This window comes from Limulus polyphemus, unplaced genomic scaffold (genome assembly GCF_000517525.1).
Source record: "Limulus polyphemus unplaced genomic scaffold, Limulus_polyphemus-2.1.2 Scaffold18, whole genome shotgun sequence".
Classification (NCBI taxonomy): Eukaryota; Metazoa; Arthropoda; class Merostomata; order Xiphosura; family Limulidae; genus Limulus; species Limulus polyphemus.
The window spans coordinates 651,838-668,872 of record NW_013665628.1 but is presented as its reverse complement, the minus strand read 5'-3'; the positions used below and the strand labels follow the sequence as shown (position 1 = coordinate 668,872).

The following is a 17,035-nucleotide window of genomic DNA, read 5'->3' as shown; positions in this document are numbered from 1 at the left end:
TTATGATAAATATTAAAAACACGGTAATACCAAAAATATCTTTAATACGGACCTTTCGGAATTTCCTTAAATTCCATCATCAGCGTTAATATCTGAAAAAAAAACTTAGTTCATAATATTCGAACTACAAAAAACAACATTAGCATTGAGCGAGCTTTTGTATTCAATCGGAAGTTTAGAAAGAACAGATTTAAACGGTAACAATATAATGTTTTTTTGTATTACCGTGTTTTTAATATTTATCATAAAACTTGGTTTTCACCTGATGAATCAGTTACCATAGTTTCATTTTAAGTTGCCAGGTGGTTAGAGCGCTCCACTCGCAATCTGAGTGTCGCGGTTCGAATCTTCGTCCCACCAATCATGCTCGCCCTTTCAGCCGTGGGGGCGTTATATAATTGCGGTGAATCCCACTATTCGTTGGTAAAAGAGTAGCCCAAGAGTTGGCGGTGGGTGGTGATGAATAGTTGCCTTCCCTCTAGTCTTACACTGCTAAATTAGGGACGGTTAATGCAGATAGCTCTCGTGTAGCTTTGCGCGAAATACATAACAAACAAACCTTTTAAGTTGAGTGATTTATATTTGTTATAAATACATTTGTTTGTAGAAATAAAATAATCTATACGGTTACTGACACAACTTTCCATCACGAATACCAGATATTAAACACTCTTCAAATAAAATCTTACGGAAAGTGTTAAAATATAATGCAATTTTCAAAATGAAAATAAAACTTGAATTCAGAGAGAAAATGCCTCCTAAAGCTTGTACTAAATATTAGGTTTAGAATGAAATAGTACAACATTTGTTCTATAATCAGTAGGAAAAGATATAGTTATATATCAATAGACTAAAGAACACTGTAACCCACAAATTTCTATACTCACAGGTAGTTTGCTACATAAACGATTGTTATGGTGTGAACACCTTTTCCAAAATGGTGAAGAATGATTATAATTAATCATACCTGTCATAATAAATTAGTAATAGTTTAACAATGCATTTTTACTAAGTACCTTGGGGATTTACAAGAATTTAGAAAAGCTTATAACAATAGTATTTCAACCACACTAAGTTCGTCATATCCATTGCCAACGACGAGTTTCGTTCAGTCGAGAGCTTATCAGGCCTGCTTGGACACAACAAACGTAGTGGTGATTGTAACACTATTCATACAGCTCATTTTTTATAACAATAATTGTTATGGTGTGAATGTCTTTTCCAAGCTGGCGAAGCATTATAATAATTAATTATACCTGTCATAAGACATTAGTATTAAGCTTATTTTATTTTTAACACTGCATTCTTTATCTAGTCCGTTAGGGATTTTCGTCGTCGGCAATTGATTTGACGAACATGGCGTGGTTGGAATACTATTATTATATATATTCTTCTTAATCTTGAAAATCCCTAATGGTCTAGATAAAGAATGTAGTGTTAAAAATATAATAGGCCTAAGACTAGTGTCTTATAACAGATATAATTAAGTTTGGTACATAAACGGTTTAGAAAAATACATTTAAAGGATGATGGGGTCTATGTACCATGTTGGTACTTCTAAGGCTAATGCGGCCCAGAAAACACTATGGCTATATGTATTTGCGTTGTTGAAACAAAAAACCTCTACCGAACCACTGCTTCTACTTGGTCGATTCTCGATTTCTTGATGCGTTGTTTGTATATCATCAGTTTTTGACCCCGTCATCTCTTAGTGTTTGCTTGGATAAGCTTCCTTCCTTTCTAACGACACAAACGGCGCCGAGACTCGTCTGCGTCGTACTTCCTGAACCCTGTTAGTAATGGCTGGATGTTAGGTGCAGTTCGAACCTCGTGCTGGTTACTCAGTGGCTCGCAATATTATAACACAATACGATATAGAACAATTTGACACTTCTGGAAAATTATCTCGATAAACCCAATACACGTGTACAGTAATTCATAGCGCTAACGTAATTATTAAGAAACAACCAACACTATGCATGATATTATAATGTTAAGAATCACGTAAATTACATTGTAAGTAATTATTACACTAAATCCAAAATAATGTTGTATAGAAGTTAGTTCCATTACAGTGCGTAAAAATGAGATCCTGTTACTGTAGATTATGTAATTAATGTATTACGTGAAGAACTATTTCTACTAAAATAACATTAAGAGTAAATTCCGTTCTTATAACTGCGTAGAAAAGTACAATCACGACAAGGTCCTTTATATTAATGTAACAAAACAACCAACATTAAAACAGTATTATGTATGAAGGATAGATCCAGGATTTCTGAAAGGAAGGGATCCACTTCTAGGACTAGCCAGGTATTTCACCCCCCTAATCCCCCGAGAAATTTTGTCGTGATAAAATTAAAATAATTCATTTTAGTAAAACGAAGGTTGGGTAGAGTACATTCGAATGTAGATATGTATGACAGAAAAGAGAACAGCCTTTTTTCAAGTATCACAATAGTAGATTGTTAATCCATCCTGATGAAACTGCAAGACGAAACGTCGAGGCTAACTGTTTACTGAAAAATACTGTTCTCTTTTCTATTAGTAGAGACATTTGGTGAAATGTATGTTGTAGAGTCATGTGCCTTCTAGAAACCTATCACAGAATTAGGCTTAAATAATTGTTTTATCTACGCATTATTTGTTTTAACATTATGGGACATCACTTAAGGAGGTGACCAGAACCTCCTGGATTCGTCCCTAACCACTTGTTCTACTGAGAGCAACAGTAACCTAACAATATAATACTTTAACCTCCATGTAAAAATTGTCTTAGTTAATCACAGCATTCTTTAAGCAACCCTTAAATAATGATATATTTAAAGATATATTGTTTCATAAAATCTCCAGTATGCCATTTCATAAGTAGATAAGATAAGATAACTAGATAGGGTGTTTGATAACACTGCTGATTAAAAATAATTCTTACCATTAAGGAGTAAATTTCTCTTAAAATGTCTACAAAGAATTCAACATGTCAATTTTTATGGACCATGTACAAATTACAATAAAGAAGTGACTTGTTGTAGTGACTGTCAATAATATATAATGTCATATCGTTAAATGTTATTTCGAAAATAGCCATCTTAAAAATACTATTTAAATAGTTTGTGTTCTTAACAGCTTCTAATTTACTACAAAAAATAATACAATGTTTATGATATTTTATATATATATATGTTAAATAGCTATTTTCTTTTCGATGAAATGTCATAACATTATTCACGTAATTAAATTAATTTAGGTTAGTATATGGTGGAGTAAAACGGACTCAAAACCCCATAAATATTACATACACGTCACCATTGTAAGAGATCTAATGGTATTTCTCTGGTTTGCTGACACAAGATGTGTTGATGAGCCTTGAATAGGCGAAACTGCAATCCACAGTAGAGGGCACGGCCAATCAAATAATGCATTAGGCTTCTATGTCACAGATTCTCTTTTGTATTTCACCTCTGGTGAAAAAGAAAATAAATATTTAACACATATATACAATCATTAAACAGTTGGTCCACTTTATAATATCGAATATCGGATTCGACAAAATGTCACAATATTAATTACATACCTAAATTAAATTAGGTTACTATATGTAGAAATGAAACCCCATATATATATTTTATTATATTATTTCAATTAGTCAATACTATTGTTTACCAAAGTGATATGATGCTAGTAATAATACGTGTGGTACATAGTCTTTTTATTACAAAATTCAACAGTTCTTATGAGAATAATTTAAGTGTTAGCAATAACAGTTAATGTGTGCTTAATACGTGTGTACATAGTCTTTTTATTACAAAATTCAACAGTTCTTATGAGAATAATTTAACTGTTAGCAATAACAGTTAATGTGTGCTTTTGTTGTAAATGTTAAATTAATTGATATAGAGTTTTATACACTCTTTTACAAAAAAATATCAAACTTCTTCAACGGTTGTAATATTCTAACATCTAACAAAAGTCTACTTTCTTGGTAATGTATTTACTTTTATGTATCTAAGTATGCTCAAGATGAGTTTCTTATTTCCAAATTTTTGTTTTACTTATACATGAGGGTAAGAAAAGTTTCCATTATTACGCTAGAGCTGAGAATAAAAGCAAAGCTTGCTATTAATACAAGACTAATCTCTAATACTCTTCTTTAATTTCACTTGAATTTATTTTTAATAATTCAAATCTTTGCTTGAGAATAATCATGCACTAATGCTATGTAGTAGTCAAACCCTAGCTGCTAAGGTGCACTTATGCTAGGTTGTATTCATGGTGTTTGCGGTGTAATAGAATCTCCACACTGGCAATTCAAAGGACGACCATGTGATGTCCAGTCCTATTGTCTGAACGGAGGGAAGTGTACCATGATCGAGTCTCTGCAGGAACGGGTGTGTGAGTAAGTTATGCATCTTTCTTACCTTTATCTGTGTATCTAGCCGTTTTGTAGCTAAATAAGACCTTTTCATTTTTTTATGATAAAATAAGTATATATTTTTAACTTCATTTGTAGCGAATAATTAGACGTTCCACAGAAGTTAGAATTATTAAAATATATATATTTTCTTGTCTTTATATTCAAACAAAAAAAAATGGCCAAGGCAAATAAAAGTTTCATTTATTACACAGTACAGTACAAAATCAGAGAGGAACCATTTTTGTCTAACTTAAATGGATTGAACACTAAACTATACAACTGCTACAGTTATTTTATACGAAGTATTCGAATGATTAGAAACAGAATAAACAACATAGGCAAAACATAAACTAGTAGTTTGTGTGACCTCTCTTAGATTATAAGGATGCTTAATATCCAGAAGTTTCTCTACATATTTTTCGGAAAATTCTTCCATACTTTCTGTCGTACATTCCAAAATGTATCTTGTGGTTCTCTTTGATGATTCTTGTTAATACGACTCCATAACGTAAGGGTTTCCAAATTGTGATCGTGCCAGGGGATCGTAGCAAAATACCCAAAATACACAGTATTGTTAAGGTACAAGATATCTGTAGATTTATTGGATGGGTAGAAGGTCTCATTCACGATACGGAATGTCCTGGTGGCCAGTGTACTGAAAACGTTTGGGGATCCCTAATATAACACGGTTAATAATGTTGGGAACTGGACTCCGAAGGGATCATTTTGTAATGACATCATTTTGTCCACTTCCTTTCTCGTTAGGTATTGTTCTACAAAATGTATTGTGTGTTGGATCAATCAGTCTTGATCAGAAATAATGAGAGATTACAAATATATTTGCAGCATTCCAATTTTTTACTATTTTAATAAGATATCCTAGTCTGGAAGCTAAGATCCAGCTCCATACTTCTATACTACAGCATACAGTGTTCCACTGATCCATCAGTTCCTCTCCGCTTCTTTTAACAAACTCCAGTCTGTTAGATACGAAGGTTCTAAATTATGACTCATTAAATCAAAACATTTAAGGGTTTATAGTTTGGTTTCGCTACGATTGCGTAAAAAAATATTTCTTCACTGTGACATATCCTTTTCACCTTGCTTTGATAAGATGACAGCAAATAGTATATGAGTTGACTATTATTCCAATATAATCATGTAGTTTTTTGGCTAAGATGCTGCTAGATTTCTTTCTGTCTTCTGATGTTTCTTTCAGATACGAAACTTATGATTTATTGAATTTTCCAGGACATCCACTTGATTCTGCCATAAATGGCAGTTTTGTTATGCCTTTGGAAAATTTTGAGAACATACTTTTAAAAAGCCTGTTTTGACCACAAATTTACGTCTAGTGTAGTCCTCCTTCGCAATAGCGACAGTATTGTTACTACTTAAACCACAGACTGAAATTTCAGGAGCGTGGAAATCAACTGGTCCTTTAGCAATCAGACCTTTTCGAATGTGGTAGAAAATGATCAGATGCAAATAATTAGAGCAGTTAGATCCATACTAATTGTGTGTGGCTTCTTAGAACCCTCCTATAAATTAGGTAAAAAAAAAACACATAGGGATTTAGATGAAACGTATTATGTTATAAAGTTAGCTTTATGAATGAATATACATACACAAAGAAAAAGGTGATTAACATAAAAATAAATAATTAAAAATGGCCGAGCTTCTGGGTAATTTGCACACACATACACACACAAAACATTCCTACTGTACTGTGTAATTGAAACCATTTTGCACTTTAATTAAAAAAAACAACAATAAAGTGTAGATGGTTTCTAACTCTTGTAGAGCAATATATATTCAATAAAACCTTCATAAAGAATATCACAAGTTAAATATCTGAAGTTGTGGGTAATTTCTTTATGTTTATATGAAGTTCTGATAAATGAGTAAAATAGTCTAGACTCTACCTGAAGTGAAACGTAATTAGTCGATTAGTTTATTATCAAAAATTGATTGGCCACGTTTGTTGATTTTAGTTTCGTATTTCAGTGAAGTAATTCATAACCCTGCTTCAAAAGCCTCGAAAGTACATTTTAATTAAAAAGTACCTGAATTTTTAGATTACAAATTGATTTACTGTACTTCCTGTTTTTTTCGCAACTGTTTCTATATTCGATATAAAGAACCCATTAAAACTGTACTAATTGAATCTCACAGAGTTAGAACAGCTTATAAAGAACAATGATCTTATGTGCATTTATATATTTGGAAACTGTAATGTCAACTGATTAATTGTAAGTTTCCTATGATTGAAATGCAATGATTAAAAGTAGCCTTCATGATGTGCATTCTTAAAGCTATGTCACGGAATGTGTAAGATGACGGACATAGCAATTTGAAAGAGAAGTATATTAACAGATTTTTGTTTTGTTTTTTTTCAAAAGAGAAATGATTTTTGGTGCTTTTAATTTGCTTGCTGAAGTAATGGTGTTTCAAAAGATAGGGAATTGATTGTACTAACAAACTATGGATTACTAGGTTTTAAAGGTAAAACTGAATGTTCTTGACATTTTGTGTTATGCCTTAGATTTCTTGTTAACTTTCTAACGCGTAGCAGACACATTAATACATCTAACCAAAATGTAAATTTTTGTGCTATACGTTATATATATATATATGTATCACTTATGGAGAATTTCTGCGAGGGCATAACTAATTCATATTCATTCTTAACAAACTTAAAATTAACACACTACGCACTGCTATGGAGTTTTATGTTGGGTATGTCAGATTTCGTTCTTTTACTGCATTCTATTACCAATTACGTATTCATTTAACATGGGCTTTGCATGGCCTAATGGATAGGGCACTCGTCTTGCAACCTGGGGGTCGTGGGATCAAAACTTGTCACCGAACTTACTCGCACTTTTATTCGTGGGGCGTCATAATGTGAAAGTCAATCCCAATATTCGTTGATAAAGTGTACCGCAAGAGTTGCCTTCCATCTACTAGTTCAGAATTAGGGACGGTTAGCGCCCTCGAGTAGCTTTGCGCGAAATTAAACAAACAGTTTAACGTTGAAATGTAATATTTAACTAAAATTTAGAAACTCAATGATATGATTGTATTTAATATATATGTTGACTTTTCTAGAATAATGTTTAATTTTATCCTGGAAACGTTTAGTGATTTTTTTTTTCACTTTGAGCTACAGAATCGCGGAAATCGAGCCCCGAATTTTAGCGTTGTAAGTCCTTAAACTTATCGCTGACCCATCGGGGTCTCGAAGCATTTAGATAGCTTTTGTCCCCATGAACTGATTTGTATAACATACAAAGTAATTAACTATAAAATTAAAAATAGTACATAAATACTGTGTTTTTATATAAAATAGTTTTAAGACAGTGTAAACGGCGGAATTACTCATTCTAAAAACAAGTTATCCTTGAATTAACTGTGGTGGGCAATTCTGGTGAATCACATTTTTTGATTGGGGATTATATATACTTTAGAAGGAATCTAAGCCCATGTTCCTGCTAACAAGAAATCGATCGTCAACAAATTTGTCTTCTCATGGGGGGTACCGGGGGGGGGCAGAATTCCAAATTCATGTAACTATTGAAACTCGAAACTAATTTAATTTGTTCATCAGGATGTTTATTCAACCACGTGTTAACGCAACACAACTATAGGCACTGGAAACTGAAGTTCTGGTGATGTAAAAATCAAAGCATATATAATTCTGTTGTGAAATAACTTTACTGGAGCCTTCTGGTAATGTATTGCATCATAAGTATTTATAAATTTCTTGTTGAGATACAATAAACAGATAGTGACTGAGCATGTGTGTCAAGTGTAATATTTACCGGTCATCAAGTACCGAAAATACTTGAATGATGTATCACAATAACGTGTGAATGTTGAACATTTCTAATTTCATTATTTTTTTTACAATAAGTTAGCATTTCTCAGCTACTCAAACGTCAACCTACAAGAGAAGATTAGTATATAACATCAGAAGTATCATCGTACTTTTAAAAAAAACTGCTGAATTTGGAATACCATTAAAGTTTGTATATAACTTCGAACGGTTTTTACTTTCTCGACTAATTTATTGATGTGATCTATTTCTCTCTCTTTTTCTTTTTTACCACAGATAAAATTAAACCAGTTTTAAACTAAACGTTTATAATTTCTTTATAGTTACCAGTAAATGTTTATTTATTCTCTAATTTTAATACTCACTTCCCAACTTTTTTGATCATCGATAACGTCGCTCTTTTCAAATTTAAGAGATTGGAACTTTTGAATTTAATAACATACAAGCTACCAATACCCTGCATGTTTATGTACAGAGGGGACCTGATTAGCAGTTTCCAATTTTTTTTTGGTAAATCTGTTCAGAACAGCAGCAACAACAACAGCACATTTTTAGATTGAATAACTTTAAGATATTAATTAAAGAAATGATTCTTTCTGTTTTTTTTCCTTAGATGTGCCGATGGGTATATAGGGCACCGGTGCGAACACAAAGATACGACGTACACGATAGATAGTATGTTGAATTTCATTATTTCTTTTTTAGATACTTCCCGGAAAGCGTCATGTTTTGACAGAATTATATAAATGTTATTAAAAGAAAAAAATTGTAGGTTTTTATTCCACTCTTAGAAATCAATATTTAAAATCTGAAACTGTTTTGTCTAAAATTATGAAAAAATAGAACAAATTTTACACCAAAAGATGACGCCAATGTTGTATACTTTCTGACTCATATATTTTTATATATTCTAAAATTTCATTAACAATATATTTATAAGAAGTAACTACTTAATAACTTTTTACTGCATATTTTCCTGCCTTTTATATATATCTTATTTTATTTAACTTTTAGCATGTAATATATAAAACATTGTATCTCATCACAAACCAACAGGTCCATATAATCTTAATCACATCTAAAAATTTACCTTATGGGATACGGTGTCTTTTGTGGGTGCAATTACAATCTCAAAGTACAATAGTTTTATTCCAATAAATACAGTAATCAAAATAATCAAAACATGCCTCTCCTTTAAGTTATTTTTTCAATGTACAATTATTTAAGAATATATACAATATCAATAGAAAATTTTCAGAACAAACAGATATATACTGTATTTTAAGTATAAGTACGAATATAAGGAATTCTACATTAACATATCCATTTGTCTCGATAAATTTTAAATTTGTCGAAAACGGTTTACAGATAGCATGAAACACTTCTGTGGCTAGTAAAACACTTGAATTATCTATAGCTAGCAGATTTCATTTACTTAAAGTCCTATAGGTTCGATTGTGTATTCTGTCATGCATCACATTATTTTGTACGAATATCATAGCAGTTCGGAAAGTTGCCCAAGTATGTGCAAAAAAAAAAAACTTTTGAAAGAAAAACAATATTTGAAAACATTTTCTTTTATTGATTTATTAGAGATAATCTATTCGTTTCTTCAGATCAGTATATAAATTGAATATCTCACGTGACGAAAAATGTAAAACTAAATTTTCATCATACTGTATTTTAAAAACAACTGCAAAATGATAGGCATCAGTCTTTCTCTTAGAACAACACAAGCCAGTAATCCAATTTCAATTCTTCAGAACTTACAAGGTCCTCCTCGCATTCTTCTTCTTCTCCATCCAATAACGGAAAACCGAGGTCTGGATCATTTGCTTCAGTAGCATCACGCCGAAGAAAAGTTCAGAGGAAGTCACAAAAAAGTAGGTTAATGATATACACAAGGACCAGTAAATTATGTGTTCAAGGTGCTTGGGCTCAGAGGAGTTGGCATGGATTGGGTTGTTTAGTTTAGAGACTAAAAATGACTACCTTATTACCAACATGTTCAACAGGAATTGATTAAGATCATATTCTATTTTACCTGATTAACGTGGTCGTACTTACCAATATGTGGTTGCAATACTAATATTAAAATTAACTTTATAAATTTTTAAAGTAATTGTAATATGGAACTGTTGGTGTTAATTTTTACATATGGAGCATTACAAAATTTCCCTAACACCGTTTTTTAATGCTATAGAGTATGCCTCTTGTTTTACGAAACCTCCTTACAGTATTTGCTACAAATGTCATTTTTATTACTAGGAAAAAAAGACTATTGGCTTGATTTCTTAAACTGATGCATTTTACAAGCTTTACTTCCATTCGCAGCTCAAAAAATTATTTTAAGCTTTACTTTTTACACTGAGAGAATGTTTGAAAGTAGAAAGATATGAAAAACCCAACTAATTTCACTTCGAGTTCAAAACGTTATATTTTTCATACTATCAGATTTAAATTATATTATTTTAAAAAAAATAACTACACTCTTTCAGTGATTGTCGTTATATATTTTGTTTTAAAGGAGTAGCAAACTGTTGTGGGATGGGTGGTGTTCTCCGTGTTTCAAAAGCTGCAGCTGTTTAATAGCTAAGGTTGTTTTTTTTTTGCTGGTCTTACAATTACAAATTAATTATGAAATTAGAGAAAACATATACTTTTCTCCGTTTTTCTTTGTTGATGTATTGATGTGTCTGCTTCGTTTCGAAAGTATATTGCATATTTGTTCAGTTATAGTATCATTTTGTAGGCCTTAGTAATTAGGCTAAGTATGATCATCTTCCTTTAGAAAATACAATACAAATAACTCCAAAAAATATAAACTTGTGTTTCTAGTGCGAATATATTTACGTGTAATATTTATGCTCGTTTTTCAGTGTGAAGACAAAGAGGCATTGCCTATTCATATCGCCTTTATAAAAAGGATTAAATTCGTGAGTGTTTTAAACAAGTAGCGGTTTATCTTTTTATTAGATTTAGTTTAGTATACTTAGTTTAGTGGGTTTTTTATTTGTTTGTACTTACAGATGCGCCTCTGGATTCGTCGGACATCGTTGCCACTACAAAAGTACTAGAGGGATACTGGGGGAAATAGAGTGTATGTATCTTATTTGTATTACAGAAGCTAAAAACAATCCAATATCAGTCGATAATAAGATGAAACAAAAAAATTCATAATTCAAGAGAATAAGTATACGTCGAAAACTATTGATTTATAACCGGTGTCAGGTTTTCAAACACAACAATCTCAACCACAAATCTTCAATTGCACTTCCTCTTCTGGTATTGATGAGTTATACTAGATGTTCTTTCCGATCTTCTTGATGAGTGTTATATATTTCATTCTTACTGCTAGCTACCTACTGATGGATCCAACATTCTCCTTAACACATCTAAAACATGAAAACTTTTAGTCCAACGAATGGTGGATCCAACTTACTCCTAAGCACAGCTGGGACACGAAAAACTTGTAATCTAGGGATGGTGGATCCAACACACTTTTCAGCACAGATAGGACGTGAAAACTTGTAATCCACGGATGGTATACTCAACATACTCCTTAGTAAAGCTAAGACAAAAACTTTGTAATCCACGGATGGTGGATCCAGCCTACTCCTTAGCAAAGCTAGGACAAAAAAGTTATAATCCACGAGAAATAACTTACTCTCGAGAACCACATCTTTTATTTTAAAAGCAGGTTTCATAATACTTATAATTGGAACATACGGATATACTATGTTTAAGATGGTAGTTAACGTCGTCTTTATGGACACATACTTTTGTCTTGTATAAGGTAAAAACGACTACTTTTGTTTTGTTTTTTAGAACAGTAGACTGCACAATCTAAGATATAACTTTTTAAATTTAGATATTCAATAAAGTCGGTACCAAATATATTAAGTTCAAAATTTTGTAGGATTTTAACTATTTATCCATGTAGATAAAGCATAGCTGTATTCAAAGTTTTATACACTTGATTCAGTAGAACCCACTCCAAATTAATTTTAAATCTCATAAATACAAAACTATAAGATTGTGAGTATAACTAAGAAAGGGTTGTTTCTGATAAGTACTTGTTTTGAAACTACTTTACTCATTGAGTGTTAAAATATCAAAAAATAAAAAAATATACTGCAATTTTTTATCAGATTCTTGTTCGAAACTAAAGTGTGTTCTTGTATCATCTGTAATAATGTTTAAAGGAGACAAGACAGTCTGCCAGTCATTGACTCTATGTAGGGATGGTAGGAACGCCCGTATTAAAGCAATACTTGTTTTGTTTGTTTTTTAATTTCGCGCAATGCTACACGAGGGCTATCTGCGCTAGCCGTCCCTAATTTAGCAGTGTAAGACTAGAGGGAAGGCAGCTAGTCATCACCACCCAACGCCAATTCTTGGGCTACTCTTTTACCAACGAATAGTGGGATTTACGTCACATTATAACGCCCCCACGGCTGAAAGGGCGAGTATGTTTGGTGTGACTGGGCTTCGAACCCGCGACTCTCAGATTGCGAGTCGAGCGCCTTAACCACCTGGCCATGCCGGGCCGATAAAGCAATACAAAAGTCATCTGGATTTTCCTTTCTACGGGTTATCAGAAGCTAGATATGACGAGCTACCAGGCACAGTCGCTCTATCTCCGGTGTACATGGCGCTTTTCAGCTATCCAGCGCGTCACAAAGTTGAAAACCTGCGAATATCCAAAACAGAGATTTCTTATTTTCGTTCATCATCATATTTCTTAAACAGGCCTAGCGGCTACCTAGTTCTAGTTCAGTCTTCATGATCTTTGACTACCTATTTTATTATTATCTTATGCAAAATTTATAATGCTTTAGAATACACTCTATAACCTAGTAACCTACACGTATGTCATCTTATAGAAAAGTAAACAAACAAGTATTATGAAAAAAATGTATCGCTAGATAAAAAAGCTATGTAGGGTTGGCCTTTAAACTTGAAAAAAGGAACCAAACAAGATAGTGATGAAATAGATATATCATTTGATCCGGCTAATGATCACATAGCAGACTAAGCTGTCTGTCGAAATTTTGGATCTATTTGCTTTGCCAGTGAGGAAGCCAGTAATGTAGGGACTTTATTCTCCAGATAAAGTCAAGACGGCTTAGTCTCCTATGTATTTTGGCTATTATCCGGTTTTAGACTTTGGGACGCTCTGGATAGCTGAAAAGATGCATATACAGCGGAGATAGAGCGACTATGCAAGTTAGTTCTTCATATCTAGCTTCTGATGACCTATGTGTATATTGATTTTTTTTTATTCCTTCACTTCATATATAATATAGGCGTTGACTCCCTAAAGACACCGATTGTATAATGTTCAAAGCATTGAGTATTCTACATGTTACAGTCATCTAATGTTCATCTGTTATTGGCTGGTAATTCCTGCTTCACTCTGAACTTAAGCTTTTTAAAGGTACATCAAATTTCTGTAAGAAAGCTAATTTCAAGGAGTGGTAACATCGTTTACACTAGAATTATGATTTTTTCTTTTAATTTTACATAGAACAATAATAAGATAGGTAGTAAAAGACCGTGAAGACTGTTTTGCTCTATGATGATAAAAGTATAGTTACTGCTAGAACTAGGTAGACGCTAGGCCTGTTGATGAAAGATGATGATGAACGAAAATAAGAAATCTCGGTTTTTGCTATTCACCGACTTTCGACCTTGGGATGCTCTGGATAGCTGTAAAGCGGCATATACACAGGAGACAGAGCGACTATTCCAGGTAGCTCTTCATATCTAGTTTCTGATGACCTGTGGAGAAGAAAATCCAGATGACGTTTGTACTGTCTTAATACGGGCATCCGTGCCATCCCCACATAGAGAGTGCTAGCCCACTTTCAAACTAATGGAAAGGTATAATGCTTAAAGATTAGATTCTTTTCAAACACCAAGATTTCGATAGACAGATCGTGGAAGCCAGCGATGTAGAGATTTTATTCTCTATGTAAAGTTGAGACGGCTTAGTCTACTACGTAATCATCAGCCGATCAAGTGATGTGTCCACTTCCATCACTATCTTGTTTGGCTAAATTTTTCAAGCTCAGTAGCCAGATTTACATAGTTTTTTATTTAGAGATAATGGTTTTCCTAATACTTGTAATGATTAGTAATGGCAGATGTAAGTTTGATTTCACATTGACCCCATCATTCTGATCGTAAATGTTACGATAAAACATAAAATGACTCTTTTTTTAATGGCACTTGAATATTTTAATTTAGAAAACAAATGCTTAGATATCTTATTAACAATTTTCTAAAAATAAAAATAAAATCTGCACATAAATCAAGAGGATATTAATGTATAATATCTCAACATCAAAACTAGCTATATAACCACCATTTAAAGGTATACTAATCACTGGAATATTCTTAGAGAAATTTAAAAATGGCCAGACAAAATGTGGCTGTAGGTGCCACTATTTGAAATGAGTAGTTTTATAGAATAACGTCCTTTATGGACTTTACGCGTACCTTACAAAATCCTTACAAGGGATTGATTGGATCGAATTTGCTCAGAAAAACTTTGATGTCTTATGATCTTTTTCAAGTGTAAAACGTGTCTATATAACTTATTTTCTCTTGTTCTGGTTGAATATTTATCTAATTTAATTAATTTCCTTCTGTCATGTATTGTGTAATAAATTTTATTAACGAACTTACGACGCCAAAATCCGGGTTTCGAGTCTCCGTGGTGGACAGAGTACATATAGCCTATTGTGTGACTTTGCGCTAAAACACATAAATAAACAAACAATACTTTATTAATGTAACCATTCTTGTTTAAATTAACTCCTTAATCCCCTTTATTCAAGTCAGTTATAAGTAAGTCTGTATTCCTGTTTCAAATATTGACACATATAGACTTAGTTTGCCTGGATTTATGGCTAAAATGTCTAAGAATGTACATGTACTGAGTATATCGTTGAAGTTAATTCTGAATTTTTCTCAAACAACACAGAATTTGGAATTTCATCGTAAATGCTTATAAAATAGTTTTGGTGTTGATAATTTGCGCAGTAATATTCCCTTACATGAAACTACTGACCTCTGTCATGCGCGTAAGTAGGAGAGAGGTGCGACGGAAGCGATCTTCCCCCCCCCTAAATTGCACGGGCCTGTGTATAAAACATATTTTAAATGTGTAAAACTAACCTCAAAGACCGTCAAAATGTACAATTTTCAGTGAAAAGGACAAAACTTTCTCGAGAAGGCATGTCTCCTGGCTTTTCACTGTGGCTATTCCACTCATTTCACATTCCCCCAAGAACATTACCACCTTTTATAGATTTTCGCTTACGCTCCTGTATGTACTAATTTACTTTTTCTTTATAGAAAATTGTTATTGGTTTACCTAAAAACGCATTTCTTAAACTCGTGTATTTTGTTTTTAATGAATGTTATTATTTTATGTTTAATGGAAACATCGATAGAGTCAGTATGAAATCAGAATGGGATTATCGTTTTTATTCCTGTGTGAATATGTTAATAGTATAACTCGACAAATTTTCATCTGATTTCGATGAAATTAGGTAGAAAAGATCAATTAATTAACTTTTGATGAACGAAGCTCAAATATTAAGGTCATACTGAAGGTCAAACACGTTCGTTACAATTTTTGAAAAAGGTTGAAATTCAAGATCAAATTGAGTTAAAAGGAAAATCTTGGCATTTAGACCTAAACGTTTGAGGGTATATATTTGTACATGCTTTAGATTGATTATTGCAAAAGTCAAACTGTCTTGTCACTTTTAACTTCACTGCATACGCTACATTACAATATACATGTAGACTTATTATATATTATTTTGAGTAAATTCTGCTTAATAGTAGTTATGCTTTATTGTATAAGGAAACAGCCAAGATTCGAAAAATGTTGGAAATGCATTAATTTTGTAATGAATTTATTGATCATATTGTTTGTTCATATCTAGAAAACTGTTATCTCTCAGATTGTACATTCTATTGTTCCAAAACAATTACAATAGTTGTTGTATTATTTCACATTATGTGTCTATCAAGAAAAAAGTTAACTCTTTCTTAAGCAGAGTATATCTATAGGTTCAAACATGTTACATCTTGAAAGCTGTTTTTCCAATAAACTATTTACTTAGATTTAGAAAAGGTGCGATTCTCAGGAGTGGATGATCATTTGTGGATTACGAGTTTCCATGTTATTAAAAGGCTAATGAATATGCTGGTTCTACTGCAAGGCGTCTGTTGCCAAGAGTAGAATGACACACGCCAAAAAAGACCGGGGAGAACTTCTAGTAACGTTAAAATCTCCATTGACAATTTCATCATCTATGTATATAATAGCCACTCTCGTAACGCTCGACTCTGTTGGTAACGTTCAAATTGGATCAGTGGTTTGTCTCAAGCAGGAGTCTCCAGTTCAAATCCCATCATGTTTAGAGCACGATATTACAATATTGAGAAAAAGAATAACATGATAGTTTATGCTAGGGATTTGAATTATTTGTTAACATTTGATGACAAAGAACTGGGTGTACATTGGTTATAGCGCACATCTATCATATGGAACTCCCGCGTTCAAACCACACTCAAGCTGGGAGTTTATGTTAATCTTTTATTATTCTGTTGACTTTTTTGATATATATTTGCTATCAGATTTACAACAAGTTCTTTGAATATTCGAAAAACACAAATATAATTATATATTAAGTCAGGGAAAATATTATATTTTAAGTAATAAACACCAGTTACTGTATATATATATATAGTACTTAAAT

At 32.4% G+C, this 17,035-nt stretch overlaps 1 protein-coding gene across 3 annotated transcripts in view; it reads left to right on the top strand.

Annotated features, from left to right (window-relative positions):
- Window positions 1-17,035, top strand: part of LOC106457718 (protein vein-like) — a 120,743-nt gene that overhangs the window by 94,310 nt on the left and 9,398 nt on the right. Inside the window, exons 4-7 of one of the 3 annotated variants that reach the window (XM_022383883.1) lie at window positions 4,315-4,396; window positions 8,866-8,927; window positions 10,016-10,135; window positions 11,282-11,352. In XM_022383883.1, coding sequence (XP_022239591.1) covers window positions 4,315-4,396; window positions 8,866-8,927; window positions 10,016-10,135; window positions 11,282-11,349 — 332 coding nt within the window. In that variant the 3' untranslated portion in view covers window positions 11,350-11,352. Of the gene's footprint in view, window positions 1-4,290; window positions 4,397-8,865; window positions 8,928-10,015; window positions 10,136-11,281; window positions 11,353-17,035 lie in introns of all 3 variants that reach the window. The other 2 variants (XM_022383876.1, XM_022383890.1) reach the window with 2 other exon arrangements.